Source organism: Hemicordylus capensis, chromosome 3 (assembly GCF_027244095.1).
Source record: "Hemicordylus capensis ecotype Gifberg chromosome 3, rHemCap1.1.pri, whole genome shotgun sequence".
NCBI lineage: Eukaryota > Metazoa > Chordata > Lepidosauria > Squamata > Cordylidae > Hemicordylus > Hemicordylus capensis.
In genome coordinates this window covers 34,728,338-34,755,840 of record NC_069659.1, presented here as the reverse complement: position 1 = coordinate 34,755,840, position 27,503 = coordinate 34,728,338, and the positions used below count along the sequence as shown (strand labels likewise).

At 42.7% G+C, this 27,503-nt stretch overlaps 1 protein-coding gene across 5 annotated transcripts in view; it reads left to right on the top strand.

Annotated features, from left to right (window-relative positions):
• ZDHHC20 (zinc finger DHHC-type palmitoyltransferase 20) overlaps positions 1-26,719 on the top strand; it is a 77,611-nt gene extending 50,892 nt beyond the window's left edge. For 3 of the 5 annotated variants that reach the window (XM_053305558.1, XM_053305561.1, XM_053305562.1), the window contains 8 exons: positions 366-486; positions 2,966-3,001; positions 5,778-5,910; positions 13,486-13,612; positions 15,510-15,599; positions 16,599-16,714; positions 17,636-17,717; positions 21,878-26,719. In XM_053305558.1, coding sequence (XP_053161533.1) covers positions 366-486; positions 2,966-3,001; positions 5,778-5,910; positions 13,486-13,612; positions 15,510-15,599; positions 16,599-16,714; positions 17,636-17,673 — 661 coding nt within the window. In that variant the 3' untranslated portion in view covers positions 17,674-17,717; positions 21,878-26,719. Of the gene's footprint in view, positions 1-365; positions 487-2,965; positions 3,002-5,777; positions 5,911-13,485; positions 13,613-15,509; positions 15,600-16,598; positions 16,715-17,635; positions 17,718-19,689; positions 21,262-21,877 lie in introns of those variants that run through there. The other 2 variants (XM_053305559.1, XM_053305560.1) reach the window with 2 other exon arrangements.
• The last annotated feature ends 784 nt before the right edge of the window (positions 26,720-27,503 follow it).

Sequence of the window (27,503 nt, the reverse complement as noted above, 5' to 3'; positions counted from 1 at the left end):
TGCCAGCTAGTGGTGTTAACTTTCATGAGTGTTTGAACCTATGGTTTAGATAATGGTTTATTTCAAGAATGTTAGAATAAGCCAAGATGGGTTGGTTTAGACATCATGAGTAATCCTGATGTTTTTAACCACGGCAGAAAGTACAATGCTTCCAAGGCTCACATGTGAAGGGAAAGGGGGAGCATGTATTTTCATGTTAAGAGATGGCGTGTAAAGCCAAGATTTGATTTTGACTTCATGCAGTGCCTGAACCAGACCACTGTCTAAAATAGAAAACCTAGGAAAGATATCCTCTTTATACCTGGCATTGTTTAGAAGGAAAGGGGGCTATTTTGTAACTTAGCAATGTTTCCTTTCTTTTCTAGGGTGAATAACTGCGTGGGATTTTCTAATTACAAGTTTTTCCTCCTGTTCTTATTTTATTCCCTCCTGTATTGTCTGTTCGTTGCTGCTACGGTGCTACAGTATTTTATAAAGTTTTGGACAGTAAGTTGGCTTTTTTCAAAAAAACATCTTCACAATGTATGTTTATGTCAAAGCATCATTTCATTTTTGGCATACAACATGACCAGCTGAGCTGCTGAAGCTATAAAAACTTACTAAATAGTTAAATATATATTTCTTTTTAGGTTTATTTGAGCTGGCTGAAACATGAAGAAGGAATTTGCCATTTTGCAAATAACATTTCTTTTTATGTTGGCTTTCTATGCATGTTTTAAGATTACACACTGTATGACATTTATATTTCAAAAATGTCTACATTGCCCTCCTCTAATTTCAAAGATCACATCATCTTTACTGCTGACTTCAGCAGCACAATTAACTTGAGGTATATTTAAATTAGTGCTTGAAAAGAATATGTGATTAAGTTGGCTATAGTCTACAAAAGTTATGCAATGAAAAGCCAGATAGTCTCTAAATACTGCTTGATGTTGTGATGCTATATACTTGCACTGCTATACTTCCAAAAAGAGATGGCTAACTGTCCTGAGGACAGTGTCCTCAGAATTAAAGAAGTTACCTTAGTGAGAACTTGTCATGGTAAAAAGTCAAAATTGAAATATCTAATTTCAGAAACCCATTTTTCATGTATGCTTTACAGGTAGAACAGGAAACCTATCTTAAAAAAAAAAAAGAAGCTCACTCATAGTTCAGCCTCTTAATATTTCATGCTGTCTCCATGTTCTTACCTTATTTATCCCCCTGATACCCTTCTGTGAGATTGATTTGGCACAGAGAGCCAGAGACTAATTAAAAGCCATGCAGTGAACTTTCTGGCTGAACTAGCCTTCAAACCTGGATGATGCCTTTTGTAACATAGCATTCTTTCCTTGACATAGAATTTGCTTTCTGTAGTTAACAAATGGACAGGAAGACATCTTTTCTGCTTTTTGTTTCCTTGGAGACGCTGGCTTATGAGTAGGGAGCAAGTGCTGAAGAAAACATAGAAGATTGGGATTTGGTTAAATGGGTGCATTGGGGAAGAAAGATAGCTGTTGAGTGCAGAAGGACCTTGTAATTCTTTGCTTCTGGTCCAGGTGAGTGATATTGCATCCTTGCAAGAGTCTTCTGGGCTTCCCAGTGTTTTGACCCTATTTGGATGCATCTGAGAGTTGATCTAGGGGTTACAGAAAAAACTTCCTGGGCCTCCAGAGGTGGCCTATATGAAATGTGAAACCCTGTCACGCGGCTTTCATTGTTTCCATGTACTGTATGTATCAAATATAACCGTGCATAAAATAGTCTGAGCATTTTGTAGGTAATCTGTCTAATTTTCCTTGCACAATTATTTCATATATAAAAAAAGAATGAGCCTGGTCACTGCATCCATTATTTTACTGAGAAATGTGCTAAGGCCTGTACCCTAAGTTGTTGTTGAACATAACCATTGTATATGGCTATTTAAAAAAAGAGTCAGGAGAATGTTGGCCTGTTTTTATTAGACTTTTCTGGGCATATAAACACAAACATTTTCATATGATGATAGTGATTGAGTCACTGGTGTTGGCAGAATATAAATCTTCAATTATAAGAGGAAGTCTGGTAATTGTTGTCTGTTATGACTGTCAAGAAATCTGTAAAATAGATCTCTCTATAACAGAGGAAGTATAACAAAAGCTCCTTTTGGAGGATCTGAATCTTCCTGTTTTAATTTCAGTTCAGTCGTCAAGCAACATCCAGTCAGAGTCACTACTGCTTTACAATGGGAAACAATAAAGCACATGTTAAACATTCCAGGTGAAATCAATGGGACAAACTGGTTCACTTTGGCTGGATTGTGTTTTTCATTTTCACTATTTTTAACTTCAGAAGCAAAAGTGACAAGTTTCTAGTGAAATAATAGTCAGACTTGGTATATAAGGCAGTTTCCTATGTTCCTCATTTGTTTTAATGGGAGTTCTGTGCAAGAGTGCTCTTGTGCAAATTCCCACTTTTTTTTAGTACATCTAAGCCAACTTATTGCACTATTGAAAATCTGCTGATTCCAAAAGTGCTCTGTTGCTCTAGATGCCAACCACTGTAATTCTGTGATAATGGGGCAAGGAATGCTATAGGAATATTCAGATTTTACTGCTGGGTAACACGTTTTATCTAAAACCTGGCATCACCGTCGACCTGAACTTGCAAGAGGTTTCTTGACTATATACAACAGATGATTGGCTTCAGTATACATTTTCAAATATGGTAAATTAGAGAGAGCAATGGATAAACTTAATTTTGAATGGTGTGTCCTATGGGCACACCATGGAAATCAATGACCCTCTACTGCAACCTCATTGTGCAAACACAAGCTCACCTTCACATGTTCATTCATTGATTAAGGCTTCTTGCCTTTGGAATGCTGCACGCCTTACACCTTGGGCACGCACAAGCCATTCTTTTTCTAACAACATTGTTACTGTTTCTGAACACCAGCCTTAAAGGGATGTAGCTGTTTTAATACATTGTCTTTGTTTGCACAAAGCTTTGCCGCAGGAAATCTGCCGAGAATTGTCCAAAGGTAAAATGCACTTTAAACTGAAGTCTGTTCTTGTGTGCGTTTTTTGTACATTCATTTCTGATAGTGTGATGCAAGATTATAATAGTAATCTTGTAATACTCCTCCTGTAATACATTGAGAGTCTTTGTATTTATTTAAAATGTTTTGTTTTAATCCTGAAGGTACGAATTTGTGCTCTTAAGTGTGTTGGATAGTCTGACAGATGGTATTAAGATCCATTTAATTTTCTAAATCTATTAATAGAGAGACATTTTCCTTTTTTCTGTTTTTAAAGGTCATCTTTTAGAAAGGATTCATGTTTGAATTTATGTAACTAAACTATTCAATGAGATGGAGTACGTATGGAAAAACTTTCAAGTAGATCAGAAATACATGACTCTCTTTGTCTCCAAGTGATGTTTTTACTCACTCTAAAGAAGATATTATTCAAGAAGAAAAAATCTGAACAGTCTACTATAGTTTTTGCTGCCTTACAGACACTTACAATGTCTTATGTTCCCTAGTTTGTAACTCTTAAATGTTTTGAGATCTGGTGGTCTTTGACATTTTTAAAATATTTGTGACAAACCTGCATAATCTATCCTGTGCGGAAAGGGGAGTTGTTGGCTGAAGAGTGCAGCCCCCCGGGTACCTCTCACTCACAGCCTTCCTATTCCCTGCAGGGGCATAGCTAGGGGAGATGGGGCCCATGTTTCCCCCTCTCCTAGCGGCCCCTGAGAGTGAGGGGTATAATGAAGAAAATAGGGAGGGGTGGAGCTGGAGGCCCCCCAAGAGGGCGGGCTCTTTGAACCCGTCTGCTCTGGGTAAGAGGACTGGGTGGTGGGGAGAGGTTGCCTTGTCCTTGCGCTCCCTGGGACATCCCAACCTCTCCGCTCCCAGGAGCCGAAATCCCTCCTGTAAGCTATCAGTCTGGAAACAAAGGAATTGCTGAGTCCTCCATTTGCCACCAAATAATCTTGGGGTGGAGGATATTTGGCTTGGACTTGGGACTTGGCTGCCTCTGACAAATTCTCTCCTCCTAACAATCAGTTTTTTGTGAGAAGGCGGGAAATAAAGAGCCCTTTTGCTCTCTTTCTTCCCTTCACAGTTTCTTGCGACTTTCCCTCTTGTAGTAGTGTATTGTTCTAGGTCAGATCAGTGAACAATTTTACTCATCATTCTCTCTCTAACATAGGTCAATCAGGTGCTCTAGGAAATAAGGCTGTGTTTCATCAGCAATTTGGCAGACAAAATTATACAGCCTTTGAAAATGTGCCGTACACATGGCTATTCCTCTTGTCCAGGAATGTATCTGATCCTTTTGAATCTTTCAGCTCAATTAGATTAACTTAAAATCTTGTATTTGGGAAGTTTCTTCAGATTTCTTTCCATGCCGTTCACAAGTCAAAACTCGGTATTCTTTCCTCCCTCACTCAGTGATCTGTACTAAAAAGTCTGAATATTTAAAACCTTGCTTCATCTGAAATATGATTCATGCTTCCAGTTATTTTAGTTGTCCTTTCCCACAACTTATCTAGTTCTCCTTTAGCAAGTAGTGAGCTTCTATATACATAGAACAAGCTGCAGTCTAGTCTGTTACTTTCAGGGCCCCCTCCTCACTTATAAATAGACAATTTCTCTCTCAGTCCTCTTAGCAAGTATTTTCCCCCTGCCAAACAAAAAAACAATGGGGGGACCACCTTTCTCCTTTTTGTCGGTTAACTCTGTGGTTTTAAAAAACGAGGCAATATCCAGACTAGCTAGTTATGATGACGCACTATTAAATCAGTGAGACAAGTCATGATTAACTTAAGTCCCATTTCATTTCAAGGGGACTGTTTTATGGCTGCTTCCCTCCATAGACACAAAGAAGTCTTATGTAGATTTAACTAAAGGTTTATTCAGAAATATTCTCCTTTTCTTTTCCCTCCCTTTTCCTTTCTGACTCCATTCCCCACACTCTGCAGGATCTGCACTGGGACAAACTTCTCAACAACTCAACATAAATAATTACTAGATCAAATACCACAGGGACTTAGTCATGACTGACTTGGTCTGGATGCTGCCTACAATTTACGGTCAAATGTAGAATAATATGTTGTTTACAACTGATAGGCATGTTGTAGCTTATAAATAACAGTAACCAGGTTGCTTCATACTGAAACTGTGTTGCTCTTGCTGTATCCTTTTCTTTCCAGGAACTTCATGCTCTCATTCCTAGGAATCCTGAACCCTTGTACCATAGGAGCCTTTCCCACAGTTTAAAAACTAGATTTAAGTTGTTTCAAAAGATCATGCTTTTACTTTCCACCTCTAATAGACAGAGGAAGAGGAGGAGAGAAGTAGGGATAGCAGAGCATGTGAGCCTGATGCTCATACGTGTTTGTTCTTGTAACAAACTATGATTTGCAGTTGCAAATGAACCAGGCCAGTATGTAGGCCTGCTCCAGCTTCATGTCCTTACCAGTTGGTTTAGATAACATACAGAAAAATCTATACAAAAATGATATCATAAAAACAGCAGCACTTAAAAACCACACATACATTTAAGAAAGAAATTGTTTTCCAGATCCTTTTACAGTTAAACTTATTACTTGGTCGTGGGGTAATAGTCAGCTCTGTGACTTGGTTGGTTTCACATGATCTAAATCAGAAGTTCTCAAGTACTAAAACATGCCCACAGCAAATCTAGTGATATCTGGTTTAATTCTGAGACTGTTTTTTAGGAGAGTAGTAGCTGAAAAGAAAGTTGACTAAAATAATTTAATACTAACTTTCCCTCCCCTCTTCTTCCCAGAATGAACTGCAAGATACACGTGCAAAATTCCATGTTCTCTTTCTCTTCTTTGTGGCTGCCATGTTCTTCATCAGCATACTGTCACTTTTCAGCTACCATTGTTGGCTAGTGGGCAAAAACAGATCAACAATCGGTCAGTAAATGATGGGGAAACAAAGCTGCTATTTGTGTGGAAAGTAGATATTGTTACAAGTAGGTGGTCTACAAGCAGAAGTCTAAAATGAGTTCTAATTCTTAAGTTGGTGATGCTTACCGACAAGTAAATTTCCTGGTGGACAAATTATAACTGTGATTTTTTTTTTAAAAAATGCTCTTTTCAGAGCTCTTCCAGTTCTTGGACCAGTTTTGCAACAGATTTTTATGAAATGCTTTTCTTTTTTTTTAAAGTAAGGAGACTGAACACAAATGCATATATATTATACGGCTACTCATTTGCCCTCACAGAAATGCCCACCATTTTAACGATACTGTTCTTAGCTTGGATGAAACTGTGATTGGTCTAAATAAAACATTGGTTTTGTGTTATGTCTGAACTTGAGCCTGACCATAAACCAGGTTTGAGAGCCAGCAAACCGCAGTATGAAATCATGGTTTGAAATTGGTTTACAAATAATGGTTTGTGCTATCTGTGGTTTTCTGTAATGTCTGGATTTACAAACCATTGATAAACCACAGTTGAAGCCATTGCTCTGTCTCAGGAGGCTGCTGCACCATGGCAACAGAGGTGACCTTACAAAGCCGAGTTCTGAGCGGATGGAAAACAAAAGCAGATGAGTTTGCCTGTTGGACGTCTGGAAGTTCAGACTAAGATTTGGATTCTTTATTGTGTTTAGCACAAATCATGGCTCTGTATTATGCCTGAACCCAACTAATAGATGGCATCAGACCTTTGGTGGAGCTGCACACTGTAGTTTTTTGCACAAGCAGAAAGAGAATTGTGCTCACACAAGGGCTTCTTGCACAAGTGGAGGGGATCCTTGTATGAACATGACTCTCCTTCTGCTTACAGAAGGAGCTATCAGAAAGGCAGCTTACTGCTCTGCCAAAGGCTGAGATTTATTTATTTATTTGGTTGGTTGGTTGGTTGGTTGATTTCTATACCGCCCTTCCAAAAATGGCTCAGGGTGGTTTACCAGAGAAATAATACATAAATAAGATGGATCCCTGTCCCCAAAGGGCTCACAAACGAAAAAGAAACATAAGATAGACACCAGCAACAGTCACTGGAGGTAATGTGCTGGGGTGGATAGGGCCAGTTACTCTCCCCCGCTAAATAAAAGAGAATCACCACGTTAAAAGGTGCCTCTTTGCCAAGTTGCCAAGTTTATCCACTCATCTGTCTTTTTTTTTTTAAAGAAACAAAAACTTTAATTTTAATTATCTATTATTAACTGTTTTTAACCGATTGTAAACAACCATGAGACACTTGGGTTTGGTATATAAATAAATGCACTAAATAAAAAGAAAAGCCAAAAAACTGTGTTTCTTTGACGTGGTCTCTGTGCTTTACATGATTGGAGTCTTTGTGCCTGTGCAGAGACCTCATCGGAATTGTCCACGCTAGTTTCTCTCTTAGATAGGTGGTAGCTCCTCCCCTTCCTGTGGTCGCATGTCCTCCCTCCTTCAGTCTTGCTTCATCTGTCAACAGAACAACAGTGTTTGTGAGTTGGTTTCTGCTACCAAAAACACACCCCTGTGTTCTTCCACCTTCCCCCCACCCCCAGCCACCCCATTGGGGTTGGCATTTTCAACCCTAATCTGCCGCTTATTTTATTCATTCATTCATTTTGCATTTTATATCCCGCTCTTCTTCCAAGGAGCCCAGAGCAGTGTACTACATACTTAAGTTTCTCCTCACAACAACCCTGTGAAGTAGGTTAGGCTGAGAGAGAAGTGACTGGTCCAGAGTCGCTCAGCTTATGGACAACAGGACTACTTTTAAGTTTTCTGTGCCTGCTGCAGCGCCAAGTTTCCCTCCACTGACAAGCACTATCTTTGTCTCTTTTGCCTTGGCGAGGCACACAGAGTGGAGACTTGTGCACACTGTGCCAAATTCATGAAACAGGCCAGAAAAAACCAAGCCTCTCACCTCCGCTCGTGGTTTTGGGAACGAGTCTTTCAATCTTCTCAGGCGGCCTCCTCCTCTGCCCTCATGCAAACCTCTGGCTGCCCCGTCCTCGGGCTCACAGCCCCTTGCCTTCAGTGTGGCCGGCAGCTCACCCACTTAGGGGTTCTCCATCCAACGTACAGAGCCTGCAGCTTACTTACTGTCTGAGCCACCACCCTCATCTAGTGCCACAACACAGTCTATGGCCTCTGTGCCCTGGAGCTCCAGCACTGCAGCCTTGATACTGAAAAAGAAAGCGACAAGAGGCAACCCAATTACTGGCTCAGTCTCTAAAATGCAGCACACCATCCGCAAACCCTGCCTCACTTAAACCTAAAAAGAAGTGGAAATTGTCTGCTCAACAGGAAGAGTCCCAGTTACAAAAATGGGCACCCTCGCCCCACGAACCCGAGCTCAGTTCCGGTACACTTGAACCCAAGGCCCTCAAATCTGAGGCAGACCAGCTCGATCCCGAGGAGTTCCTCGATAACGAAGAACAAGATAATTTCTTGGAAAACAAAGGCCATGAAGGACAAGACAGCCAGTCAGATCAAGAGGCTATCTCCAGGAGGATCTCTAATATGAAGATGATATGCCATTGGAGGACAAGTATTTTGCAGCCAAAATTGAGATACTGTACCCTAGACATCCACAGGTTGCCCTGCCCTGTTCCTATACTTCCCATTATTTGCGAAAGGATTCTCATCGCATTAATGTTTATTACACTAAAAACGTCCAGCCTACAGATCTTACAACACTTCAGCCTCTTACCCTAGGGAGTCAAATCCATGTGACCCCGCTCCTTGGTGCTATACCTCTGGGAACAGCCCCACCAACCTTTCTGTTCCCAGCTGAACCAGTGGGACTACTACCAATCCAGAGAGAGATCTTGGTCTCCTCAGCACACCATCTCTAGACCTCTGAGCAGGCCTAAACAGCCTATGCCTTCACCCACAGCACCACCTAATCAGCCCCAGCGCCAGCAAAGAGCTAAACCACAAAACCCATCTACAAAGATAAACCAAACACCTCTGCTCTTAGATCAGGAACCCCCACCTCAGGACCAACCACCAGTTCCTCTTACTCAGGTCACTCCATCAGAAACAATCCAACATGACCCTTTGGAATCCCCACAGAAACACAGCACTGAAGAGGCCTCTGACGAGGGTGATGCCTAGTCCCGGGGTTCCTCTCCCTCAGACCTGCAATCTGATCCCAAACAGGGATCTCCTTCAGAAGATTTCATACTTAATTCAGAATACATTTCCTGCATGGCAACATCACTAGGCATACCCCTCGCTCAACAAAGCAAGGCCAAGCCAGACACTCTATTTGGTTACTGAGGCAGACACACGAACCCCTGTCTCCCTCGCCATTAATTCCACACTCATGGACATTGCTAAAACCTGCTGGTCCCGACCATCCACATTGCCGCATAAGAACATAAGAACAGCCCTGCTGGATCAGGCCCAAGGCCCATCTAGTCCAGCATCCTGTTTCGCACAGTTGCCCACCAGATGCCGCTGGAAGCCACAGGCAGGAGTTGAGGGCATGCCCTCTCTCCTGCTGTTACTCCCCTGCAACTGGTACTCAGAGGCATCCTGCCCACGAAAGCTGGAGGCCTCCACCTACTAAACGCCTGGAGACCTCCTAAAGAGTCCACACAGATGATGACCAGGCAGGAACCTTCTTGCAACGTCACCCCACACCTAATTTGGTGGTGGTGGAACCTATCTCTCTACCTCTACTCATGGTGCATCAAACACTCCATCACCCCCGTTGTGGTTCACATCCAAGGAACTTCCAGGGTCCAAGCCGACTCCCTCAGCGGAGCAGAGGTGGACTCGCACAAATGGCAACTAGACAGGGACTTAGTCCTCGACCTATGGTTCTGCCCAGAGGTAGACCTCTTTGCATCACACCTGAACAACCAATACACCCTCTACTGCTCCAGGGTGGGCAGGGGGCTCCACTCTTAGGCAATGCTTTCGTGACTTCATGGACAGGATGGACAGCCTACCTGTTTCCTCCAGTTTTCTCATGCTACCCAGAGTACTTCAAAAGAGCCAGCAGGACCAAGTGGAGTGCATCCTCATAGCCCCATGGTGGCCCAGGAGACCCTGGTACCCTCTCCTCCTGCACCTCGCAACGGGCGATCACTGCCGGCTGCCATTATATCCTCACCTCTTCTCCCAACGCTCCGGAAAGCTCCTGCACCTGGACCTCCACAGATTGTACCTCACTGCATGGTGGATACGGCCCTCTTCCCACAGCCTTTACGAGTCCTGTCCATGTCCAAGAAACCTGCAACAATAAAGTCTTATCATTATAAGTGGGTGGGTGTTCTCGCCTTCCTTCACTCTCGCAACATCGCTCCTGAACAGTTCTCCAGAACACGTTTGCACTTGCCTCCTTTTGTTGAAGGAATCCAGTCTCAAACTTTCTTCCTTAAGAGGAGTACTACTACTACTACTACTATGAATATTTAACAGAAAAACAAAACAGAACTTTATTACGGTCCTTGACCAATATACAACAATGCATCATGTAAATTCAATTTAAAAAGAAGAGAGAAATATATAAACTATTTATGAAATGCATTGCTAAAGATCAGATCGAGTTTTGCAGATTATAAAACAAAACCTGGCCACTATATTAATAATTTTTTCATCTGGGTTAAGTAATAAAAACTTCAAATAAAAATCATCAGAGTGTTCTAAAAACTTAGACAATAAGGGGGAGATTAATCTCAAGCGGGCTTCCTTAAAAAAATCACAATGTAAAATTGAATGTGTACTGGTCTCCACTTGGCCAGAACTGCAAGGGCAGAGGCGGGCAGGGAAAGGGGTGCTATGAATATTTATATACCCCTCTTCAACCAAAATTGCAAAGCAGTTTACATAGAAAAATAAATAATAAATAAGATGGTCCCCTGTCCCCAAAGGGCTCACAGTCTAAAAAGAAACATAAGGCAGATACCAGCAGCAACAACCACTGGAGGGGTGCTGTGCTGGGGCTGGAGAGGGCCAGTTGCTCTCCCCCTGCTAAACAGAAGAATATCACCACGTTAAAAGGTGCCTCTTTGCTCAGTTAGCAAGGGTTTGTTAGCATCTAGCACCACTGTGGCCTTGACCTACATCCTTCTTCAAGGACCCTATCATCAAGAATTTTCTAAAAGGCCTGGCCCACCTATACCCAGACCCACCCATCATGGCCCCATCTTGGAACCTCTCACTAGTACTTGCCTGCCTCATGCAACACCCTTTCCAGCTGCTGCAAACCATCTCTCTAGATCTCCTCTTTTTTTCTTTGTAGCCATCATGGCCACCAGAAGAGTGAGCAAGTTAAGGGCCCTGAGAGTGGGTGCATCTTACCTGGTATTCCACAAGGACAGGGTGGTGCTTCACCCTGACATTGCCTTCCTTCCCAAAGTTGTCTCCTCCTGCCACCAGTCCCTACCACTTACCTTGCCAGTGCTTTTTGGTAATTTTAGCCGCCATGTGCGGGGATGGGGGGTGAGTCGAGCAGGCCGAGCAGCCGCTGGGCCTGCCCATCCAGCCTAGTGGCCCTCAAACTGTGAGGTGCGCCTGCACAGTTCGGATACATAAGAACAGCCCTGCCGGGTCAGGCCCAAGGCCCATCTAGTCCAGCATCCTGTTTCACACAGTGGCCCACCAGATGCCACTGGAAGCCACAGGCAGGAGTTGAGGGCATGGCCTCTCTCCTGCTGTTACTCCCCTGCAACTGGTACTCAGAAGCATCCTGCCTTTGAGGCTGGAGGTGGCCCACAGCCCTCCAACTAGTAGCCGTTGATAGACCTCCATGAAGTTATCCAAACCCTTCTTAAAGCCATCCAGGTTGTTGGCCGTCACCACATCTTGTGGCAGAGAATTCCACAAGTGGATTATGCGTTGTGTGAAAAAGTACTTCCGTTTGTTGGTCCTAGATTTCCCGGCAATCATTGTTGCAAGTCTGTGACATCACGGGCTTGCAATTATCTATTCAAACTATGCAGGTATGCCTCACAGTTTTTGAGGGCTGCTGGGCAGGAAGGACAGGCCCAGTGACTGATCTGCCTGTCACAGTGGGGGGAGGCCTGCTCAGCTCACCCCCACCACTGCACATGGCGGCGGCGGCAGCAGTGAGGCCTTTCTGCAGCAGCAGTCCAGGCACCAAAATCACCAGGTTGTTCCGCTGCTCTCAGTCACTCTTTGCACATACCGGACCAAACAAGGTCAAAACAGCATCGTCCCAGACCATTTCTAGATGGATAGTCAAGACTATATCTTATCAACTAGCCAAGAAAGAGATACCTTTCTACCACAGCGGTGGCAGCCTTGGCAGCCTTTGACTGAGCTATTCCACTGGATATCATATGCTAAACCGCTACTTGGGCATCCCCACACTCGTTTAATCAACATTATGCCCTTGATCTCCACTCTAGAAGTGATGCGGCCCTTGGCATAGCCGTCCTACAGTTGCTCTTTGCCTGACTCCCATCTCCAGGTAACATGTTCACTGGAGGAGCTACCACCTCTCTAAGAGGGAAACTAGCTTGGACAATTTCGATGAGGTCTCTACGCAGATGCAAAGCCCCAATTGTGTAAGAGCACAGATTACCACTAGAAGAACTCGAGTTACAGGTAAGCAACCTGTCGTTCCCCTAAACTGGGTGCATTCCTACATATTAGCATTCCACATGTCATTTTCTTAAAAAGCAAGTTAATCAGGGCTACACTGCCCTCTTCCCTCAGGTTTCCACATTGTATGCAACAAGCCATTGTATGCTTTGTACAGTACATACTCTTGAGCGATGAACAACTTCTACTTCTTCTAATGCATAATTAAAGCAGTATTAAAATGTAAGTAATAGGAATGAGTGGACTAGGGGTTCAAGGTGTGGGATACTAGTGTTGAGAGAGAGCCCAGAACAAGAATCATAGATTGGAGAGCATAGAACACAGTAAGTGTGTCAGGCTGGGGAATATCTTCTCCCCCCAATCTTATGTAGTCTCACAGATCACTTTTGAAACTCCTACCAGAACAGGTTTCAAAGGCAGTTTGTCAGGTATTGTGCATGGGTCTGCTGTTTAAGGGAGGAAATGTCAGAGGAACTGTTAGGCATGAGGAACTTTGTCTTCTGGATTGTACCCAAGGAAAACTACTGTCATTATACAAATTGCTTTTAAAAAAAATCAGCTCAGTAATAAATTTTGATAGAATTTGCAAGGGGAGACATGCTTGTTTTAAACTGATAGCTGGCCTTGCTGAGATAAAGATTCAGTTATTTAGCTGGGCTGTTAGACAAATGTAAACATTTCCACTGTAATTATGTTTATGTTTTTGGGGTTTTGTAAATATTTGATCAAAGGACTTAAAAGGGATGTGAATGCATCTCCCATAACAGTATTCCAAGTGTAGCCTGTCAGACTTATTGTATTACCTGTATTGTGGTTTTGTGGATGACATCATAGGCTCAAATATTAATTGCTTCTATTGCTTGAGAGCTTTTATTCTGCTGCTCCTAAATGCTGTTACTAAAGAGATCCCTAACGAACCCAACTTTCTTAATTTGTTTTCCAATTTTTGTGTGTGGTACAGAAGCTTTCCGGGCCCCCATGTTTCGAAATGGACCTGACAAAAATGGCTTTTCTCTTGGATGCAGCAAAAACCTGAAGGAGGTTTTTGGTGATGAAAAGAAGTACTGGTTGCTGCCTATTTTTACAAGGTATTTTTAATTTCAACGGTATTTTTTCTGCTTTAAAAAGTTGAAAGAATAACATATCGAATTTGGAAACTGGAACAAGATTGCAGTTGACAAAACTTTACAGAGAACTTGACATTCTAAAGATTTCCACATATTTATGTATTTTTCTGGATGCTGATTGTTCCTTGACACTGAATTAAATTATCTTCTGCTTCTTAACAGCTAAATAGAGTCAAACAGTTATTTGTATTGTGAGATTCTGGTTCTATATTTGGCTTTTTATATTGCTCTTTAGAATATCCCTCATACAAACCTTTTATCAAGTTATTTGATTCTTCAGAGTGACTGTTAATACATCCCCTATCCTTGTATCTTGTTTTCACTCTTTAATCCCTCTATATTAGCTCATCCTTTTCTGTATACAATTCAGATCCTTTCCCCTGCCCCCAAAGTCAAGATTCTACTACTTTGTTGATAGAATTCCCCTAAATTTTACATTTTCCTTCACAATGCTGTTCTCAGGCTGCAGTGCACATGAAATGGACTGGGAGTAAAGTCCATTCAATACACTTAACCTCTGAGTAAAGATGAGTAGCATCAAGCTGCATTTCTGTTTCAACTAAAAATGTGCTAAAGGAACCATTTTGAGAAGCAGTATTTGATGACGGAACCAGCTTATTCTGTGATTTTAGTAACAAAGCAAGCTTACAAGTCAAAATATTTCTGAGCTATGGATCTTGCAGATCATTCATACACCAGTAGCATTCTTAGCAGGTAGACATGCACTTGTAGACAAAAGGTATCTCCTGCTAACAGAGCAAACGAGTACCTCACCTTATATGTAGCAGGGGAAGAACACCTGCCCCTATCCAACCCCAGCTCAGCATTCCTCCAGTGGCTGTTGCTGATGTCTGCCTTGTATTTCTTTTTAGTTTGTGAGCCCTTTGGGGACAAGAAACCACCTTATTTATTTATTCTCTGGATAAACTGCTTTGAGAACTTTTGTTGAAAATTGTTACATAAATATTTGTTGTAGTAGTACTATTTGTTGGTTTTTAGCTATGCCTCAAATGCTAACAGTCTCAGTCGGGCCTGACACTGTGCCGTTGTCATGATCGACTGATGGCAGTCCAGGAATATAAATTGTGCATGTTTGTAAGAACGCTTTCATAGATAGATAGACAGACAGACAGACAGACAGACAAACCTGCCATATTAGGCGAGGACAACAGCTCACCTAGTCATGTATAACTTCTTCAGAAATAGCTAGATTTGTACATATCTGGCATCATAAAATTTTTATTAATGACGAAGAATAGATCTCCATGCTTTGGGGAATATAAACTGACCTGTTGGTCATTTCAGACATAGACATTCAAAAACACTACAGTGGACTCTGGAGTTAAACAGAAAATGTAACGTACTGATAAAAATGCAAGACCTGCAATTCAAATCTCCTTGGGATCTGAAGTGTAATTTTGCTGGACTCAAGCTTATAAACATCCACCCTCATGAATCCTGTGCCTTACGAGAGGACACACAAACGTTTCATGTCTGAGGACAAACTGTTAGCATGCTATACATTTGGCTTCTGCAGGGTTCATAGGGATAATATGCAGATTACATGCAGCTACAATAGGCTGTCTCCTGCTATCTTGAAGCTTTCTGTCATGAAAATGTTCCCTACTTTCTTGTATACAAACCTGTGTTCTAGTGGCACTGAAGCTGCCTGCAGGTTAATATGCTGCCTTGATGCACTGGTCCCGTGGAAAATGTTGAGTCTCCTTCTCCCACTTCATATGTTTTAAATTATTCATTAATGTTAATGTTCAATAATTAGTGTTCAACTTAATTAATTAATGTTCAATTTAATTAGCTAATTAAATACTCACAACATCATGTTTATTTTATTGTGCAGCTTGGGAGATGGCTGTAACTTTCCAACGCGCCTAGTGATTATGGATCCAGAGCAACTTACTGTCTCAAGCCAAAATGAAGCTGCCAAAAGGTGAATTTCTGCTTGCTTTTTGCTTTCATTTGTCTTACTAAATTGTTGAGGTGAAGCAAAGAAAAATGCATACTGAAGACCATTTAAATTTTTTCTAGAAACGTAAAGTCACGATTATGGCAGACTGCATAGCCCTTTCAGACTCCTCTTTCCCGCATTCCTTCGGGCTGCTCTTGTTTCTACTTCTCTTTTCCCTTCTCTCTTATCAGAACTGTTCTGCCTCCTTTTTTAACCTGACCCCTTAGCTCCTTCTGCTCCAGTTTTGCCATTTCCTGCGTCCAGTCATCTCTTTTCCTTTCTTTACCTAAACGTTGTGGCATTATGGTATTTCACATCAACGCACCTAATCAAGTCCCTGCCAGAGGATTCACCACCCCCACTGTAGTATCTCTGGGCCCATGGCAATGCATGAAGAGTGGAACACTCGCCACTTTGAATACCCACCAGCTTTCAGAGGAAGACTCTGAAAGCTGGTGGGTATTTAAACATACAGTAAATATAGATATAGAATGCATGGCGTCCCCTTGAGAATATATATCCTCCTTCCATTGGCATGAATCTACTTTGAGAAACATTGGTAGCAGTTATTCTGTATAAGAATAAGGCTTAAAAATTTTCTAAAATGCAAACACTGTCTTTCTTTACTAATATACCATAAATTAGACATATGACAGAAACTCAGTTATGAACATCTGATACACATAATTCCTATGTATCAAAAATGGTTAGCATTTTGCAAGACTGGTTTCCTCCCTGAGCGGAACTCCTACACCAAACGGGCCCTTTGGCCAGGTCATTCCCTTTCTTTTTCTTTCCTCCCCCCCGGCCTTTCTTTCCTCTAAGGCATTCACATGTCTCCTCTACATAAGAGAAACTGTAAGCAGTAATAGCTGGTGGGGTTCCCTTGGAAACAGATTGTACCATATGTAAAGAAGACTGCAAAGGGCAAAAGCCTTGGTGTGGTGAAATGCAGCCTCTGATAGCAGTTCTGTGTTTTAGCTCTGGTCCCAGCCAGCCGTTTCCTGCTAGACCACTCAGCGAGTCCCAAAATCGATTGCTGGCCAATGAAAACCAGTGGGTGGAAGTCTGTTCAGAAGATGACAATGTTAAATCAGGTATTAAATGTTAAATGTAATGGGTTATGATCACTTGTTACAGTACTCTGGCTGATGTCATGATTAACAAAACACACCCGCTTCAGGGATGACTGCAGGAGTGTGATGGGAGCCTCCGTGGAACTCTGCCTTCCCCACCTTGCATTTGCTCCATTGCACAAGGACCCATGGAGAGCACTCTGGAAGATTGGAAACACGTTGCTGAGGGTCAGCGACATGATAGATAGATACTTTATTTATGGCCAATGGCCAAAACACATGTTCGTCTTTCAGAGCCCTTCCGGAGCATGAGGAGCACTCCAAACTCTAAGGGCTCTTGCTCAACAGTGGGCACATGGGAGCAAAGCAGAGTCATGTTCCCGCAGTCCCTCAAAGGGTGGACACTTCATTAGTTAGGATGTCTGCCTCTGATCTTTCTCGTTTTAAGTCTGAGGAGGATTTGGTTTTAGATGTGGAAAATGTATTATTTTATAAGCAGGGATCCACAGACTTCGCTCACTAGCCAGCCATTCTGTGTGGTCACCATTAATTCCCTTGCTTCCCGCACATCCCTTTCTGGCACCCAGGCAGAGGGCTTAGGAAAGAAGTGGGCTTTCTGTTGTTTGCACTGGGAGATGGAGAAGGTAAGAAACAGTGGGAGCCCTCCTACTGCTCAGAAAAGATTGCTGCTGTTTTTTACCTTCTCAAAAATAGCAGTGAAAATAGGACTTCTGGGGAGGAGATCTGTGTGATGCTGAGTGTTCTGCTTGCCCGAGGCCTGGGGGCACTTGCCACTAGCCAGCCGGTAAGTAGATTTGTCGATGCCTGCTTATAAGGAAAGAGAACTTGGATCCTGCCTTAAAGTTTCATTCTGTTCTTTCACTTTTTTCATGTAAAGCCTTCAAAACATATCTTATACTGTGGTCCTTTCACTTTTTTCAGGTGTAAAAAAGCAGATCATAGTTTCATTGGAAAGTTGATCTTGGTTTCAGTCTCCATCCTCCTCCGTGTGGGGAAAAAGATGGTAAGATAAGAGAAATAATTTCTGCTGAAAAATAGCAATTAATCATGATCTTGCAAAACCATGAAATGGCATTGCTTTAGTTTGGAAAACCTTACAGTGAAATGAGAACATGGATGATATATTAGAAATATAAAACCTAGATTTGTTGCACCACTTAAGAGCAGAAACATAACTAATCGGGTTGGGCTTGGGGAAGAGAGAATGTTGCAATCCATTGTTAAGGCAGAGAGGTCTGCTCTGCTGGTGCTAGCCAAAATGCACAGTCTGTTGTCACCTACAGTCAACATGGCTTAGTTTGACCAGGTCTCAGGCCTAGGACTTGCTTTTAATTCTGGAGCAGAGCCAAGAATACAAGGGAAAGGGAGTGTCTCTAACAATATGCATAGTGCTTCTCCTTTAACATGGAGTAATCATAGTTGGCCACCTAGGGTTAGAGGAAATGTTTCCAGGCCAGCTTGAGATATCACAAAGCACTGTTGGTAGAAAGCAGATGTAAAGCAGTAGGCAGTTGATTTGCTGTTGGAGCAGAGAGAGAGACTGAATACTCGGCAAATAGCAATCTCTGAGCAGAAGCAGCTTCTGTCTGGACAGGAATGAGCTTCCAATGCAATTGCTAGTTTGCCAAGACAAAGCTGGCTGAGACTGGGTGGAAAGCAGGTGATGGCACAAGTTAATGGGTGAATGAATGGCTGTGCATGTGTTCACAAAAGTGAACCTCGGTACAGGCCCCCTCATGCAGGGGGAAAGATAGGAAGTGTACCTGTGTACATATTACATGAATAACGGAGGTGGAGAGCTGGTCTTGTGCTAGCAAGTATGAATTGTCCCCTTTGCTAAGCAGGGTCTGCCTTGGTTTACATTTGGATGGGCAGCTACATGTGAGCACTGCAAGCCAGTCCCCTTCAGGGATGGGGCCATAGTTTGGTGGAAGAGCATCTGCATGTTTGTATGCAGAAGTTCTTTGACGTGATTTCTGTCTTTTACACCAATGGGCTATACACCTGCGCAGAGACCTCATCAGAACCTAACAAGCTCAATTATCCTGATTTAGGCAGGAACCCTCGTTCCCCGTCGTGGAAACTTCAGCTCAGCAATGAGTAGGACTGATTCTTGATTCCTCTTTTTTTGTCTCCTATTCCCCTGTTTTCATGCCTATTATTGCTTTCTTTATTTCGCGCAGTAGCGGTTTTTTCTTGGTGTTTTGATTTTTACGGTCCCCACCCCCCATCTCCATGGCTCTGATCCTGGCCGGGATGGGGCTTTGTGGCCAGCTGGCTGAAAGTTTTTTGTGCCGGGCACACAAAACTTTTAAGAAATGTGTTCGCTGTGGATCTAAGATCCCTTCCCCTGATACTCATACTGAATGTCTTCTCTGCCTGGGGGAATCCCACATTCTCGAGACCTGTATTCATTGCCAGAGGTTTACAAAGTAGGCTCAAAAGAATAGGGCTTCTCGCTTGCACACTGCCTTGTGGAACTTGGCCCTCCGTTCTTCTGAGGCCTTGTCATTGAAGCAATCCTTTAAAATGGCTTCTTTGACGTAATCACTGCACTCAGACTCCGCTCTTACGGCGCCAGAACTCCCGATCTCAGTACCAGTGTTATCAACACCTGTCTTGGACTTACTGGTGGTTTCGGCCCTGTCTGTGCCACTGGAAGACTTGCTTAAGCAAACTGTACCTATGGTACCAGACCTCCCCTCAGTCCCTTTGGTATTGCTACTGAAGAAAAAGAAGCCAAAACTGGTTCAGAAGCTAGCATCTGCTAGCAGTAGCATCTGCTAGCTTCTGCCTATCCCCAAGAAGAAGAAGCCCCTGCCAGTTTCTTCTCTGGTGGCCCCGCTGGTTAAGAAACCAAAATTGGCATCTTCAGGGCATGGCACGACAATTGTGGACCAAGCGTCAGAAGGTCGCCTGGCCATGGTACCGGATCCTCCGATACCAAGTTTTACTTAACCTTGCCTTCCTCCTAGTTCTCTGGTTGCCTCGATGTCTCCCAGTCAGACACCTGACCGTACCTTTGCGAGACAGGAACTATCGGTAGCGACTGACGAATGGGACTACACTGTGTTGGACTATGAACCCTATTTGCCGGACAAGCCCACTGCAAATGCATCGTGGCTGCCTTGACATAGTTCATCTCCCATGCGCCGCATGGAGCAACTCCTCCTTGGAGATTGGAGAGCACATTGGGACTCGGAGGAGCGCTCCTCCTAATGCAGTTAAGGAAGAGACTGGGATCGACGTGGGCCTTCGTATGCGGATCGATACCATGTCTCTGCACGAGGTTCCGCGTATGTAGAGGACAAACCTCCTCCTAACGAAATTGTCACCAGAACACCATCGTTTATATACAGTATCCCTCTGATTATTGTTCGGATTATGGGAAGCCCCAGTACGGATCTCAGTACCGAGAGGACTCAGCTTATAGAGAAGCCGGGACTGTTTGTAATTGGCATAAGGCCCCTTCGCATTCGGAAGGTGGGCCTCACTGTCGCTCCCCTCGGAGAGACCTTGGGGACCACACTAAGGGACGCGGATCACCTTCGGAAGTTCCAGTTTGATCTTCGGTGCAAAAATGGACTCGTTTTTGTACATTTGCTACCCAAAATGGGTTTGATGTTCTTAGTCCATCTGTTCAAAATGTTTGTACCTATCTATTGTCTTTGAAAGAATCTGGTTTGAAACTCTCCTCTCTCAGAGTACATTTGGCAGCCATTGTGGCACATTCGCCCGCCTCTCAGGTTTCCTGGTTCAAGCACACACTGATAAAAAGTTTTCTGAAGGGTTTATTGCATGTTTTACCAGATGACCCTGTCATGTCACTGGCTCAGAATTTGTCTGTGGGTCTGACTGTTTTGCTACGACCTCCCTTTGAGCCTTTGGCTTCAATTGATCCTCATCACCTGACATGGAAGGTTGCCGCCTTGGTGGCGATCACCTCCACCAGGAGGGTGAGTCTGAGGGCTGATCTACCGTACCTGCAGTTTCACAAAGATAAGTTTGTGCACCAGCCAGATGTTCAGTTCCTGCCGAAGATAGCTTCTACTTTTTATCGCTCCCTACCACTCACCTTGTCTGTATTTTTTCAAAATCCTTCATCTGATGCAGAATGCAGGTTGCACCTTTTGGACATTAGGAGGGCATTATCTTTTTATGTTCAGAAGTCGGCACAGTGGAGGAAAATTCCTTCTCTGTTCGTTCTGTATGATGGGCCTCGCAAAAGCTTGCAAGTTTCTGCTCAATCCCTGTCTAGGTGGATTGTCTCTACCATTGAACTTTGTTACAATTTGCCACATAAGCAGTTGCCTGCGACAGTTAAGGCGCACTCAGTTCAGTCCATGGCAGCCTCTGTTGCCTTTGATCGGGTGGTCCTTTGGACACTATCTGCCAAGCAGCTACTTGGGCCTCGCCCCATTCCTTTATTCGTCATTATGCCATTGATACCATGGCCAGGAATGATGCTAAGTTTGGCAGGACTGTCCTGCAGTCTATTTTCAATTGATGTTCCTTGTTTCTTTGAAATAAATTATTCTTGCAGAGTGCATCCTTGTTTCTGTTTGTTCCCTCCTACTTGGGTGCTAGCTTGTTATGTGCCCATTGGTGTAAAAGACAGAGACCATGTCGAAGAACTACAGGTTGCTTACCTGTAACTTTAGTTCTTCTAGTGGTCATCTGTCCTTGTACACTCCCTCTCATCCTCCCTGCTGGGTCTACTGAAGGCGGACTCTGTGACTGAAGGGATGTGGAGTGGAGCAGCTGCATATAGCAACTGGGGGTGGGGTTACTGCCTAAATCAGGAGAACTGAGCTTGTTAGGTTCCGACAAGGTCACTGCACAGGCACATAGCCCATTGGTGTAAAAGTACAGATGACCACTAGAAGAACTAAAGTTACAGGTAAGCAACCTGTAGGTCCCAGGTTCGCTCCCTGGCATCTCCAGGTGGGGCTGGGAGAGAATCCTGCCTGAAACCTTGGAATGCTGCTGCCAGTATAGAAAGTACTGAGCTAGATTCACTAATGGTCTGACTCTGTATAAGGCAGCTTCCTATGTTACTAACTGTAGTGCATACACTGTACGTAGATTGTGTGTTGTGAGTAGGGCTCATGTTTTATTCTTTCTGTTAATCTAATAGTACACTTTATTTTTTCTCCCATATAGGTTTCTACAATACACTTGTGCTTGGATATTACTTAATTTTATATGGAAGACACTGATATATCAATGGAACAGTGCAAGCATGTTAACAGGATATGAAAAATGAAAACCCTGTATGGTATACAATGGGCACTTATAAGCACTGTTGCTGAATAGGAAGGTTGCTGCCTTAAGATTCTTGACGTGCATTTGTGCAACATGGACTTAAGCCGCTACAAGGGCCAAATCCAGAAATGCCCTGCAAGGGTGCGCAAGCCTCTGAAGTGCAGAAACTATGCATTCCAACTGCACTGCAACGAAGGGGACTAATTCTTCAAAGATCATGTGAGAGACAGTGCCATGCCAGTATGTTGCAGGAGCGATGTCCATAGTAGGTCTGTAGGGAAAAGCCGGGGGGCGGGGAGGAGGAGGAGGAGGAAGGTATGCTGTTCAACATAGGGTATGGCCATTGAAACTGCACAGTACAGTAAAACACTCTCTGGTGGACTAGTGACATGATGATGCATCTTTGCGTTCTCCACCACCATTCTCAGCTAACCAGTGGAGCTGGTAGGTGTTGCTAAGCAGCCCAGCCAAGACCTTGGCGTTTTTAGTCTTCTCGGATATTGAAGTTATTTTCCTTCAGTCTTGCTTTGTTGCAAAGCAATATCAAACAAGTAATGTTATTCAATTGCTTGTTTGCTCTGGAAATTGGATCCATGGGCAATTTAGTACATTAGCCTGGAAAATTAATTTTCTTAACTTTTACTTTTGTTTTGTTTTCTAAAGAGAACTGATATTTTAATTTCTTACATTCGGTTAATCTAAGCCATATCAGGAATGTCATTCAGTACAAGTTTTTTCTTCTTGTAGATACATTTACTTGAATATTATTGCATCCTCTTTCTGAATGGTAGTCCCAAAATACAAATCCCCTATAAAGCTGGTTGATAGAACATAGAACATTTCTCCAGCTACCTTAGGACCAAATGCTGAGACGCCCTGTTTACTTTCTTTGTTTAAGACAAAGGAAACCGATATGTACCCAGCCTTATAGGGGTGGATTTACAAGGCTCCTACCCAATAATATTCCTTGAGTAAAGTGGGGCAGAAGGGACACAAGGAAGAGCATCTTTGTCATCTGGGATCCCAAGACCACAGTCTCCTTCCGACAGTGTGACACAGGATCCTGTCCTTAGGCATACATCTGTATCTGAGCAAGTAATGTCAGTAATATGGTAACTATTGTGGTGGCTTCATCTCTCCCTATCCATGTTCAGAGGCTTGTATGCCCCTTGAATACAGGCTTCATTTTGATCAGTTCACTAGGGGCTCTGGTGTGGTGGTGGGTATGGTGTGTGACCCAGCGGAGTTCTGTTGTTTTAGCTAGCTCTGCTTCCAGAGAAGAGACCAGAGAGTCCTGGTATGAGAGATGGGCGGGGGGGGGGGCAGCAGGTGGTCTATGAAATGCAAACTTGACTGTGTACCTTCCCTGCCCTGTTATCCCATCTTGATCTGTTTATTTTAATGCCCTAATCTTAGTATCTGTAAATTTTAGTTGTAAATTGTATTTCAGCTGGTCAAACCTTGTTTAAAGATCATAAAAATCAGAAAGCCACTGTCATAATACCTTTCTTAGGACCAACCAAAAATGACACAAAGTTGTGAGTAGCAAGCTTTTTGATTCTCCAGAACTCTTCATCAGGCTGGATGGCAAAGCAGGAGTGGGGTGGGAGGGAGAAGCTGAGCTGATAAAACATTCTCAACACTTTTTAGTAGACATTTTCTTGTGTGATAGAAGGGAAAGTTGTCTCACTTCACAAATCTTAGCCAGCAAGGGAGTGGTGTGCAAAATATCTGCTACAGTTTGAGCTATTTTATAATGACTTCATGGATCCATAACAACAGCCCTGCTGGATCAGGCCCAAGGCCCATCTAGTCCAACATCCTGTTTTACACAGTGGCCCACCACATGCCTCTGGGAGCCTATAGGCAGAAGTTGAGGGCATGGCCTCTCTCCGGCTATTACTCCCCTGCAACTGGTACTCAGAGGCATTCTGCCTCTGAGGCTGGAGGGGGCCTATAGCCCTCCGACTAGTAGCCGTTGATAGACCTCTCCTCCATGAAGTTATCCAAACCCCTCTTAAAGCCATCCAGATGTCCTAGATTAGCTTGTGAAATGAGCAGGGAGCTAAAATAGTGGGGATTTTCTTTTGTCAGTAGCCATTCTCCTATGTCCTCTTGTGCACATGCTTCCAGTGCTTCTGGACCTCTGTCCCCTTACTCTGATCCTGGGGTCTTGCCCTGCCACCTGCACTTAAGGCCTCAGTATTTCAGCTTGAAGAAAGCACCATGCCGGTTGCTTCCCTGGAGCAGCTGGAGAGATAATGAGTCTGCTATGACTTCTTATGCTCTGTTCCAAGGCTCACAGCTCCTTGCACGATTTAGGAGTTGTAGCCAGTGACTTCCCCTTAGGGTTCAAGCAAGCGGAGTGGAACTCTCCTGCTCTGTCTTCTTTTCTTTTTTAAAAGCCGTATATAACTTTTACCTCAACAGCTTCAAAAGGGGCAGGGATGGGACTGAATAAATCTTGGAAGCCAAAACCACATACTGATGAATTGTGCTTCAGCAGAAATTTCATTTTTATAGTACGTCAAAAAACATTGTGTGTGTGTAAAATGAATGGGATAACAGGGTTTGCTTAGTAATGTGTACATAGGAATAAAGGCCCATCTGAACGTAGGGTTTGCATATTTCCGATGGTGCATTCCTCCCGCCCCCGCCCCCGCCGTCTTGTTGGAGTTACTTAAAACTACATTTCCATATTTATTATTTTAGAGTACTCTTCTGCGGTCCTTAAACTACTTTAGAAGTGCCCCACCAGTGACTGGTAAAATCTACCAAAACATCTGTATATTAGATGGTCAGAAATTGTTTGCAGTATCTAAAATATTATTAATATATAGGGCATCTTATCAGTATGGTGAAATACCACCAAAAATTACAGTGTGTATAGGCTGTTATATTGAAAGATGTGTTTACAGGCTTCCTTACAGTATCTTTTCAAAGTATTTTGCTGGTCATCAGCAGATCACTTTGCGCATCATACATCTTTTTTCAGAAATAGCTTCTTGTATGCACATTTACTTTTGATGCTAGTAAAGACACCTTGCATTCTACAAGCCATAGGTATATGCTTGCATATGTCTGTCCCTGGAAGTTCCCCTTCCCAGTGGTTATTGAGTGACAATAATATCAGAGGCATGGCTTGACTCACTGGCTGCTATGAGTTCAACCATCATAAGCCTAGATGATAAATGTAAAGTAGTGGGCAACATCCAGATTAGTTATTAATGCCTAAGCACCATTGAAATCAATGAGACACGTTGGTTATGAGTAATTTTAAGTCCCACTTAATTTCAATGGGACTTGGTCTGGATATTGCCTTGTTCTTGGACTTTTCTAGTAAGTGAGGTTCAGGGATTACATATGAACCAGATCCCAACTTTGCATTTTTTTGGTAGAAATGTTACTTCTCCAAAATGAATGAACCAGTTGTCCAGATCCAAATATCTTTTTATATACACCAGCCATAATAATATATGATAATATGAAATCAGATCATAGCTACCTAACAATGTATTGGAAAAACTTTTCACTTAATCTTCGCAAGGGCCTTTATTCCGAAGCACCACAGGAATTGGTGAAAGAAAATAGACATGATTAACCCATTAATTTCAATGGAATTTAAATCACGATTTAGGCATGATGTTGCCCACTGTGTTTTCCAGATATTACTTGAATCTTCTAAATGGAAGAATCTGTGTTTACAAAATAAATTGCTGAAGATGAGCTTTGGAAGATCCTTCAGCAAACAGTGAGATGAGATGGCTGGTAACTTAAAAGAGTTGGAAGGGACACTGGAGGTCATCTAGTCCAACTCGCTGTTCAATGCAGGAAGCACCAAGCTCCTACAGCATCTGTGTCAGACTTAGTCATGTGTTAAGACATCAGGCTCTTCCATTTCTTGGTACCAAAGAACTAGTAGCCTATACATGTTATATAGCTCACAACATTATGTTGCAATGTTGCAGACTCCCAGAATTCTGGGATTATACCAGGGCACCTCAGTAGTAAGTGGTTTAAGGATTGCAGCCTTTTACCTCAATCCTAAATGCATGTTTGGAAGTCATATCGATTTCTAAATAGATGCTTTAGAACTGCTGGTAAAGTGCATATGAGAACTTTCTTCCCCACCCCACCCCAGTGTAAATTGTGTGGCCATAAGAACAGCACCCCTAGTTTATCTTTGGAGTTGCCACAGTCTGTGTGTGTGCCAGCAGGTATGTCAAATACATTGCACTGTATTTATGACAAAGGTGTATGCAAGTATTTTACTTAATGTAGGTATCTCCACTGAGCTAGGTACACTTGTAAGTATTCAAATTTGAATTGGTATAAGATAACTTGGAGGTGGATATGTGAATAACATCATTTTTTATGTTGCAGATAGGAAAACTCCTATGCACAAAGAAAACATATTGCCATTAATGGTTTAATATTTCAAGTGACTTTTAAAATGGGCTTTTATAAATTGTACAAGAACACAGATCACTTTGCCTGAAATTTTCATATTTTTAACTGCACCTTGTAATATCTTCATGTGAATTTTTCACCAATGTAATAATTTTAGATCATGTTGAATATTTTGTACATCAAAGTGCAGCCTTCCATTCATATCTAATTCCTGATCAATGGAAAACATGCATCCTCTTCAATCCCTCCTTTTGCCAAAGTGGTGATACATTAATGGAATATGACACAATGAATGCAAGCAAAACTAAATAAATAAATACCTTGAAAGTAGCCATTTGTGGAGTGTGTTTCTAAAAATAAGAGGTAATGGATGGTACTCACCCCCCGCCACACACTTTTAAAAAAAGGTACTAGGTGAGGAGAAAAGCAGCAATAGAAGTTGGGGCTCCTCTTGGTCCAATTAAAATTAAATTTGTGGTCATCTTATTTAAGTCTAATTAAATAAATAACAGCCAGTGGGTGTGTAGAGGACAATTGTTATAACATCATGAGCAATATAAAGAAAATATTGGTATGGGAGATTCTTTCTTCAAAATAAGTTTAAGCCCAGTGAAAATGCATCCCCAAGCAGAAGTAAGTATGACACAATTGTTAGCCAACGTATGGTGCTCTTCCATGGGATATTGTGATACAAATGACAGTTAATAGCTTAAAAGGACAAAAAATACATGACTCTACAGTAGGTCAACTCATGACTATCAAGCTTTGATAGTCAAAAGTGCAGCCTCCAGTTTCAGAGTATATCAGTTGTTGAGGATTGAGGTAATCCTCAACCTCAACTGAAACAAAATTTAAGTACATCTAACTTCACAGTAACCCTTTGTTACTCTTGCTGCCTGCACTGTTAAAGATGAGGCTCTAAATTCTAGAGATAATGCAAATCAATTTGAGCTTGAATCGCCCCTAAAATAAAGGGACTGATTCAAGTTGCTGATTGCCAATCAGCAAGGGGAAAACAGCCTTTTAAAATGGTACTAGTCCCTCAAATCCCTTTGAGGTCAAATTGATTCAAGTGGAGTACCATTTTCCCCTTGCTGATTGCTTTACTGGCCGC